This window comes from Euleptes europaea, chromosome 10, assembly GCF_029931775.1.
Source record: "Euleptes europaea isolate rEulEur1 chromosome 10, rEulEur1.hap1, whole genome shotgun sequence".
NCBI lineage: Eukaryota > Metazoa > Chordata > Lepidosauria > Squamata > Sphaerodactylidae > Euleptes > Euleptes europaea.
In genome coordinates, this window is record NC_079321.1 from 45,354,432 (window position 1) to 45,364,542 (window position 10,111).

General features: G+C 42.7%; 1 protein-coding gene across 1 annotated transcript in view; it reads right to left on the reverse strand.

Moving 5' to 3' along the window:
- Positions 1-9,326, reverse strand: part of LMBRD1 (LMBR1 domain containing 1) — an 81,303-nt gene extending 71,977 nt beyond the window's left edge. The window contains exons 1-3 of the mRNA XM_056856248.1: positions 9,213-9,326; positions 6,514-6,690; positions 2,868-2,928 (exon numbers count right to left, since the gene is read on the reverse strand). Coding sequence (XP_056712226.1) covers positions 2,868-2,928; positions 6,514-6,690; positions 9,213-9,278 — 304 coding nt within the window. The 5' untranslated portion in view covers positions 9,279-9,326. The remainder of the gene's footprint in view (positions 1-2,867; positions 2,929-6,513; positions 6,691-9,212) is intronic.
- Positions 9,327-10,111: the final 785 nt, after the last annotated feature.

A 10,111-nucleotide genomic window follows, 5' to 3' on the forward strand; every position in this document is an offset into this window, starting at 1 on the left:
AGACCTTTACCAGCACATGGCATATCCCTTCTCAGTCACCCCAGGGCAGCCTGGTAAGGGCGGGGGAGGAGAGGCTGCTCCCAGGCAGGGGGTGTCATCTCACCTTGACAAAAAGTGGTCTTCCCACCCATTACTATCCATTTCTAAAACACCAGTGATGGAGGCAACATCGTATAGCTTGTTTCTCATTTGTTCATAAGCAACGTTTTGCTATGAAGAAGGAACAGAGACGAACGGGGCTCTCAGGAATCAGCATTAAAACCTTTGGAACAATGAAACTCAGACTTGCTATATGTGAAGCAGTAAATAATGTGTTCAAAGTGCATTTCCCTCCCAATCACAACACCCCATCCTCCTGGTTCAGGCATTTTTAAATGCTGCTAGCAACTTCAGTTTAGAAATAAACCATTTACTCTGCCTAATGGATGTGCAGCTCCTGCACCCAAAGTAAACACTGACTCCAGAAAGCTTAGGTGGAACAAATTTTGTTACTCATTAAGGAGCTACTGGACTTGTCATTTTTTTCCATCTAGATGAGTAATTATTACATTACCAGTTGTGGGAAAGCCCTGCAGCTAAACACATGCCCAGAGATCCAACACCATATTCTGAAGATGTGGTCCCCCTTCCTCCAACCCTAGCGCCATCATTAAGCAGCAACCACTGGGTGACTTACAACCATGGGATTTGATTGACTCACCCAAATCCAACTACCTGCTGCTGTTCAGTAACACCACCCATGAAAGCCAGTGTAGTGCTTAGAGTAGGGTTGCCAGGCCTGGCCTGGCCACCACTGGGAGATTGAGGAACAGGGATATGGAGAGCAGCCATTGGCAGGACATTACCTCTGGGGGGAAAAAAACACAGAAATGACAACAGTCCTCTCTAGGAATATTGTGATTTCTAAAAAGGTGTGAAGTGACTTCCAGATTTTTCCCAGAAGCAACGGTTTTGCCAATGCTGAAGGGTTTTTTGTTTTGTTGTTTTTCTCCCACTGGCAGCTGAAGTGCTGGAAGACCACACCCGCTGGGAGTGGGAAATCTGCCAGGGGAGGGAAGGAGGGAAATCTGATGATGAGAGGTAAAGGTAGGTTGGCTTGTGGGTGGGAAGGAGAGAAGAAGCAGGAAAAATTTTGATGTTATAAAAAACTCCTAATACTAAAAAGGCTGGGAATCACTAGCTGACAGCCAGTTTTTTGCTGGACTCTTAGCACTAGTAATTCTAACAGAGCATTCCTGAAACAAATGCCCGCGCCGGGCTTAGGAGGCAAACTGGCGGCGTTGCCTCCTAAACCTCAGCACAGCAAAAACTCCTGCCAGGCACCAAAAACCGTGCAACCCTATGAGGGTTGCACGGGAGATGTATCTTTACAAAAATAAAAAGGGGCATTCCCAAGCCGAAAGTGCTCGGTAGGCCGACTAACATCGGCGCCGGCCGCAGGCCCCGGGAACGTCGGGGAGCAGCGCCCAGCCCTGCACACCGGCGCTGAGGCCACTAATGCCGATGTGCGCCTTCCAGGCATTGGCGGTGTAGGCCCCTGCGCCGGCGGAGGCCATAGTCTGCCTTCTAAGGGCTTTGGGCCCAATTTTCAGGAATGGGCCCTAAATATCTCATTTAGTGTGGGACAAAAAAGGAAGATCAAGAAACCTCAACTGCTACTGACATGCTTGTTTCCACCTGAAAGGGAGAGAAAGGAGCTTGACGTTTCAACACAATACATTCTGCACAATCCTAATTAATACCAAATGACAACATAACGTACTAAGATGCTGAGTCTTAGGCAAGGGGGTGGAACTCAGCAGCAGAATGCACATTTGCCGTTTATGATGCACTAAAATCAATTCTTTCATTTCCAGTTAAAGAAGCACAGGAATCAGGAGTGAGAAAGATCTCTAGCTGAGATACTAGAGGCCTTGGTAGCAGGCGACACTGACACCACTAGCCTTGATTGATCACCAATCCAGCTTTTTAAGGCAGACTGTTATATCTTCCAGTGATTCAAGTTTCCCTAAAATTCTCTGATGGCCACAGGATAAACTCAGCAGTACAACAGGGTTAAGTAAAAAGAAAATATGAACGATATTAGCAGACAAGAGAATTTGGAGAACACAATAAACAGATCAGTATATTACTTGCTCCAGTGTCTCAAACACCTGATCACAAGTCACTAGCCTTTTTGTGGGCAAAGCTGAAAATGATTCAACCGTTTCTCATGCAGTTTTCTAAGAGCTGCAAAAGCCAACCACAAAAGCATCAAAAAGCGATATTTCTTTTTAAAAAACTGCACTCTGAGCAACTACGACAGAAAAAAAGTCTGTACAAGACTGAAAACCTTGCAACAGAGTATAACCAATACAATCGTTTCACCTTCTTAGCTTGTACGCAATAGGAACAAGACAGCTGCAAACACTAATCCTTTATTACACAGTACAAACTACACAACGTTTACGTATCTCACAAACCAATCTGTTCTTCCTACTATTGAGATTTTGACTGAACTAATGTCGGTACTGGATTTGCACACCAAGTAAGAGTCTTTAAAAACCCCGACTAACTGTATCATTGCTGCTTACCTACACTATTTATATATACTTAATGGGTAACTTCTGCTGATGGCAGGATTTCTATCAGTACAGCATGACTTTCTTGCCTTTCTTCTGCTGCAGTCCCAAATCCCCTCACCCAAAAAACCCCACCATTACTGGGAGACAGGAACAGCATTTCAGATAGCATTCTGAACTGCAGCGGGGGGCGGGGGGTACGCAAGGAAATTGCACTTAATTGACCAGAAACATAGTCTGGATCCAATCCATTGTAAGCACATGGAAAATAGGTCACAAAAGTACAAACAGTTTTACAATACTTACTGTAATATGCATATAATACAGTATCTTCAATTTGTCTTGTAACATTTGCATCAGCCCAGTCCTAAAGATGTTAACAAGAGAAAGAAAAAAATAGTAATCTGTATATTCTGTTCACAAGAATAGTTATCAAAGTGTCTTCTAGCTTCTTAATTTGCATGATCAGATGAACTGAAATTTAGTACAGCTGCAGACAGGATCACTACCAACATCTGAAGAGAGATGCTGCATGGGTACTGTGTCTCATACAGAGATCTATCACTGGGTATCACCACGGGTTCCAAAACTAATGATCAACAAGATATTATAAGCACAGCTGCAAGTTGGAAGCACAGTGAGGAAAAATAGTGAAATTAAAGACACTGGTGGAAGAATGAGGCAATTGTATTGTAAGATTTTGACTGTAGGGAACCAGCGTATGGTTGAAGGACACAACCATGATTGAGCAATTTTGCTTAAGCTAAGCAAGTCCGCATCTTGTCACTGTCTATATGGGACTTCCCAGAAGCCTCATGTATGCTGTCTCCTCCTAGAAGCCTCATGTATCTCAACAGGGACATTGTTACTACTATAACATTAGTTCAAGACTGATATGGGGAAGAGTAGAACTGCAGATGGTCTCCCTTGCAAAAAGCCGAAATCAAATTCATCCTCTAGCTAATTCTACAAGTGGACCTTTCACCAGCCAATAAGTGAAGCAGATATTGGGAAAAGTTACCTATAACACCAGAAGTGACAGAATTATGAATCCCTTAAAAAAATATCAACCGCAACAGTTGTAGGTATCTATACAATCTTTTCTGAACACCTTAAATCATTTTCATTGGTGAGCTAGTTTATCCAACATAAACAGAAAGATCTGGAATATGGTGCCATCAGTATGGAGTTGACACACAACTCTTTCCTTTGACATACTTTTTAAAAATTTAAATAGTTTTATTTTCAATTCAATAAAATACCAACAGAACATTCAATATGTAACAATACAATGCATGACACCAAAACAAACAGAACATTCAATATGTAACAATACAGTGCATGACACCAAAACAAACATAACATTCAATATGTAACAATACAATGCATGACACCAAAACAAACATAACATTCAATATGTAACAATACAATGCATGACACCAAAACAAACATATCACTGCAAAATACCAAAACATTCTTTAACTGGGTGAACATACAACATTTAATTTCATTATTTCTTCTATCGTGTAATATAAGAATCTAAGTGTAATGCTATTACAAACTGCCCTTTATAGTAAATTTAGCAGGCTGGTCAAACAAAGTTATATTAACATGTACTCGATATAAAAGTCTCCAAGGCAGTCACTCCCATATATCCACAAAAATATGAGCCATTCCAATACAAGCTATCTAACCACAACCTAAGCACTGAGTTTAAACATAAGATGTTCCAGGAAGGTATACATGAGAATGCATTCAAAAAGTGAGAGGGCGGGGGAGTGAAAGCAAGATCCTCAACTAAAACAAGATCCTCAATAAAATACACAGTAGCTTTCTTCTGAATTTGGAACAAATTATTTAGTGAGAAAATGGGAGACAGCTAATGAACTCTTTGATGAGACACAAACTTTTAATAGGCCTGCAAAAAAACCTGTAAACATCTATCTGATGCATCATTTCAAACACTGGCATAGCTTTGTAATTGGTATTTGGAGTACTTTTTTGTCATCAAGTTGCACCTGACTTATGGTGGCCCAGTACAGGTTTTTTAAGACAAGAGATGTTCAGAAATGTTTTGCCATTTCCTGCTTCTGCACAGCAACCCTGGTATTCCTTGGTGGTCTCCCATCCAAATATTGACCTGAGCTTAAGCTTCCAAGACCTGATGAAATCAAGTTAGCCTGGGCTATCCTATCTTCACAAATGTACCCCACTTATTAAAGCCATTATGATTTGCTCTCCACTTGTGTAATTCTATAAGTTCGTATGTGTTCTACATAGTACAACTTGCTGAAGAAACACGTTGCTTGGAATGCAGCACATGAGGGTGGGGGAGAGGATAGTCTCAAATTATGTGGATAGTGTCTTAAATTAAGAAATCAGAAACTGGGCTAAATCTCCAGTAATCAGATGGTGACTTCAAGGTCCTTACACACCAACCTCCTCCAATATCTTGCTTCCTTCTATCCTTCTAGTTCTCACTAAAAAAACCGAGCTCTTGAAACAGGCACAGTGAATCTTGGAAACAGAACAAAGTTGAATAAACATATTTGCACAGTGCCGTATTCATCTGGTCCTGACTAGAATCTGAAAGGTGTGTCAGTCTGTCAAAGTTTCCTTAGATAAAGTATTGCCAGTTACAGAGAAGAGACGTAAATTAAAGTCATATACAGTTAGGATAGTGGATAAGCAACTCCAGTTAGAGTGCTCACACATATTCCAATCATAATTTCTGCCTTTTCCACAGGTCAAACAGCTTTTTTACTTAACATTATTTGAAAAGAAATTGTAATCAAGAGCAAACAAACCACTGCCTATTTTGAGAAGACTGCTGCTGTTCCTTCTGTTTAAACAAGCCCAATAAATATACACCAAAGTATTTTAAAATAATGCTGAAGTATCAGAGACTGGATTATATTTCTGTTTCTACCTATATGTGCTTAACTGTGCACAATTCGTCTACCTGACAGGCTTGGTTTTATACCCCATTCCAGACACCACACTTTGCAACACAATTTCATAACTTACTTGTTAAATACCCTCGGACAGATTCAAATGCAATTTAACCAACATTCAATCAGGATAATGCTCTTCCCCATTCCCTTCCAGTCCCACGCAAATTCTTTCCTCTCTTCTGGTCTAGTATTAAATATGCAGCTGAGTTATATCCATAGCAGCATCATAATTAGCCTTTCAACCAAGTATCAGAAGCTGTGCTCAACCAGACTTAAAAGCCACATATGGTAAACAGCAGCTGTGACTACACCAGTAAAGACATAATGCATGCCATAATTAATGGTAGCCAGGAGAAAGGTGGCGGGAGGAGGAAATGGAGCCTGTGAGCCACTCCTGATCATCTAACCATGGTTAGAAGAATGTGGAATGTCAAAACTCAACCAGACCATACCTGTAGGTTGCTGCCCTTCACTGGAGTATGATTATTATAGTCTTCCTTTTATGTTCCCTTAACCATACCCAGTGTTTCATTTTTTAAAAATCAGTTAAAGCTTGAAAGGCAAGAGTGGAGGAAGGAAGTAAACAAGTTTTTTTCCCCCAAGAAAGGTATCATAGAAACCAATTTAGCTCTGATACATTACACAAAGACACACAACACCCAATTACATTTGTGTTTTTTAAAAACTCCAAACACAATTTGAAGTCATTTGTAGCCCACAGCTGTACCAAGTCACACCTTAATCTCTTTGAGTATGGCTCTGTTCTGCAGTTCAGCAGCTTTTCTGCATGCATACAAGTAATTGCAATGGCATCACCATTAACAATTTAAAAACTAAGAAACACCATCTTCATTATTTAATTAAATGATTAAATGCTGATGGCATGTTAAAACAAACAGCAGAAGAGAAATTTTTACAAAATATAACCAGATGCTAAATATAATTGTGGGGGGGGGGAGGGGAGAGAATAACATCAGCAGGAGGGAATCAATACATACCTTAAATGTCCCATTTTGATTCTTCACATAAGAAACTAGAAAAATGTCCACTGGTAAGAGTGCAGATGTAATCAGTGCAATTGCCAAGGCAAAAATAGAGGTTATTGTAGAAATTACTTCACTTTCCCGTCTACTCTGGTATTTGCGAACATAAACCCAGCAGAAAACGAGAATGACCTAAAACAATAGAGAAAGAGTTACTGCGACCAAGTTCAAAGATACCAAATCTTGTTAGGTTGAAATATGTACTCAGTCATGAAATGCTCCAGGTGTTCCTAGTCAAGTCTGTATTATGCACCTTTTCCAACTCTACCAAAGAAATGGCAAGATTGGTAGAGTTGGAAAAGGTGCATAATACTGTCCAGGCCCTCAGCAGACAGGGGAAAGAGGGGAAACTAGGACCCCGGCCTGGATTCTCCATGCACCTGCTTGTCCACTGTCACCTCCACACAGGAACCTACACAAACTTTGATTGTGCAAACATAATATGTGTCAAGCTCTGAAGGAATGGGTGGTATGATCCTGCCAAACACATATGTACACCAACACCTGCAAAGAGCTTCAGAGACAGGACAGATTTTCTTCTCCATCCCTTTAGCATAAGCTGAATGGCAAAGCAGGAATTCTAAATCATGTCAAGTGGTGCTTGAACCTAGAGACTGTATTTATCAATGGAGAATAGGAGACAATGGATGCGCATATATAGTATGCATACGACTGACCATGGTAAAGCAAGCTTATTCATGAGGCTCTCCCCTCTAAACTGTTCACTCATTTATTACTACAGTCCAGCCATGAAATGCCCTAGATGGAGTACAAGGCTATGATCTTGTGCATGAAGGGCTTGGCTCAGGAATGAACTTGGCAGCTGTGAGGATTATTATTTATTCACATAGTACTATAAACATATACATGGCATTAATCCAAGTGGGAAAGAAACAACTTGTCCCTGCTGTCAGGGATGTACAGTACAGATTTCCAAGGCAGAAGAATGTTGTGGCAGAATCCCGGAACAGACCTGAGGGATTGCAGATGTATGCAGAGAGAAGAATTATATTACTGTAGGCTGCCTGAAGCAAACCACTCCCTTTAGGTAGTAAACAAGCACACCAGCTAAAGGGCTATGGTAAGCTTCTCCTTGTGATATACTAACTTACTATATAATTTTTAGTGGCATAGCCCCCAAATCCATCGCCTCCTGCTTCATAATGTGCAGCACATAACACACAGTTCACTCTCATAGTAGCCTCTCCTCCTCTCTGATGAAAAGAGCAACAGAGTACAATCCTATGCAGAAGGACTGCATCCTAAACCCACTGAACGGTGGAGCAGCTGAAAAGAACTACACCGTAAGAATGCCAAAAGGCAACCAAACCACGATCCGTTTTAATGAGGTGGCACAAAGCACACATGCTTTTCTTAAAAAACAAAACAAAAGGCAACCAGGGTCCCTTCTGGGAGAGAAGTTTCACCCCAGTCTTTCCCCCATCCCTAAATCCCCCATCCCTCCTCTGAATTCAATACCACTTTCTACTGGAACGCATACGAACACAGGCTACTTTATAAAGCACATTCTGGTATCAGGGATGCAATCCTACGCACACTTACCTAGAAGTAATTCACAGTGGGTCGCCGTGTTAGTCTGTCTGCAGTAGCAGAAAAGGGCAAGAGTCCAGTAGCCCCTTAAAGACTAACAACAATATTTTCTGGCAGGGTATGAGCTTTCGTGAGCCATAGCTCACTTCTTCAGATGTGAAGAAGCGAGCTGTGGCTCACGAAAGCTCATACCCTGCCAGAAAATATTTTTCAGATCTGAAGAAGTGAGCTGTGGCTCAGGAAAGCTCATACCCTGCCAGGTATGATTTATGCCATCACATGCCAGCAATGCCCTTCCACAATCTACATTGGACAAACAGGTCAGTCTCTTAGACAAAGATTAAATGGACATAAGTCTGACATCAGAAACCACAATATTCAAAAACCAGTGGGTGAACATTTCAACCTTCCAGGACATTCTGTGGCAGATTTAAGAGTAGCAGTTCTCTTACAAAGGAATTTCAAAGGGAGATTGGAAAGAGAAACTGCTGAATTACAGTTGATATTCAAACTAAAGTCAATGCATTTACCTGGGCTGAATAAGGACCTTGCATTCATGGCCCATTACCAATGCTGATTTCTCCACACCCATCTCTCCCCTGGACATCACAGACTCTTCTGCATACCACACCTAATCCCATCACGCCTGCTATTCACATTTACATACTGTTCCTCTACTTAAAGACCGATGGATTCACATTCTAGCTGTATCTGAAGCAGTGAGCCGTGGCTCACGAAAGCTCATACGCTGCCAGAAAATATTTTTGTTAGTCTTTAAGGGGCTACTGGACTCTTGCCCTTTTATATTACCTAGAAGTAAGCCCTACTGAACATTGTACGACTTACTTCCAAGTAAACATGCACAAGAGCGGCCTCACAGGCGTTGAGACGTATAAGCCCCGTGTCCGGCCTTTTAAAAAGGAGGCCCACCGGGGCGTGCATTACATTACGTCGTCGTCGTCCCCCGAACCGGGAAGCAGCAGCGCAGCGGCTGCCCAGAAAGCAACGGAGACCGAAACTAAGGGCGCTATTTGGAAAGTCCCGGCCGGAAAAACAGAAGCGCAACGGAGAAGAGCCGCCGCCACCCCCACCCGGCCTCCTACCAGCAAAGCGACGCCGAAGAGGCACCAGCCTGTGACCAGGTCCGACTCAGCGCTGAAGGCCACCATCTTAACTTCCGGCAACAAAGACGGCACGAAACGACGCGGCTGCCGACCGGAAGGAGGAGCCAACGGGCGGAAGCGGGTCGACGGGGGAAAAGGGGCCAGCCCAAGGGCCGTCACCGAGGCAACGCCTAAACAATTTCCCCAGCGCCGAGCGCTTAAGAGCGTTGCGATTGGCTGTTACCGCTGCATAGCCAACCAATGAGCGTCTCGCAGTGACCTCAGCGGGGCGCTGCTTTCCTCGCCTCTACCTAAGTAGGATTAAAGTCGGAATAAAGACCTTGCGTTCATGGCTCATGACCCATGCTGGTTTCTCCACCCCCATCTCTCCCCTGGACATCACAGACTCTTCTGCAGACCACACCTCATCCCATCACACCTGCTAGTCACATTGACATACTGTTAACATTTACATACTAATGCTAGTCTGAATTCACTCTCCTCTACTTAAAGACAGATGGATTCACTTTCTAGCTGTATCTGAAGAAGTGAGCTGTGGCTCACGAAAGCTCATACGCTGCCAGAACAATATTTTTGTTAGTCTTTAAGGTGCTACTGGACTCTTGCTCTTTTCTACTAAGTAGGATTAGTCCTTTGAAGGGGTGGCTTTCTACGGTTGGCTACATCCTCGTGGTCACTCCCTTCCCCCCCCCCCCACACCCACACACGCATACATGCCTGCTTTGGGGCTTTGCTTTGATTATGCATTAAAATTCAGAGGTCTTCATGATTTTTATATTCAAAGCAAAGCCTCGAAGCAGTCGGGGGGGGGGTGTGACCGCGAGGGAAACAGCCTTGCATAAAGGGCTGGTAAAAAAAAGGGGTACGGAAGTGTTTGT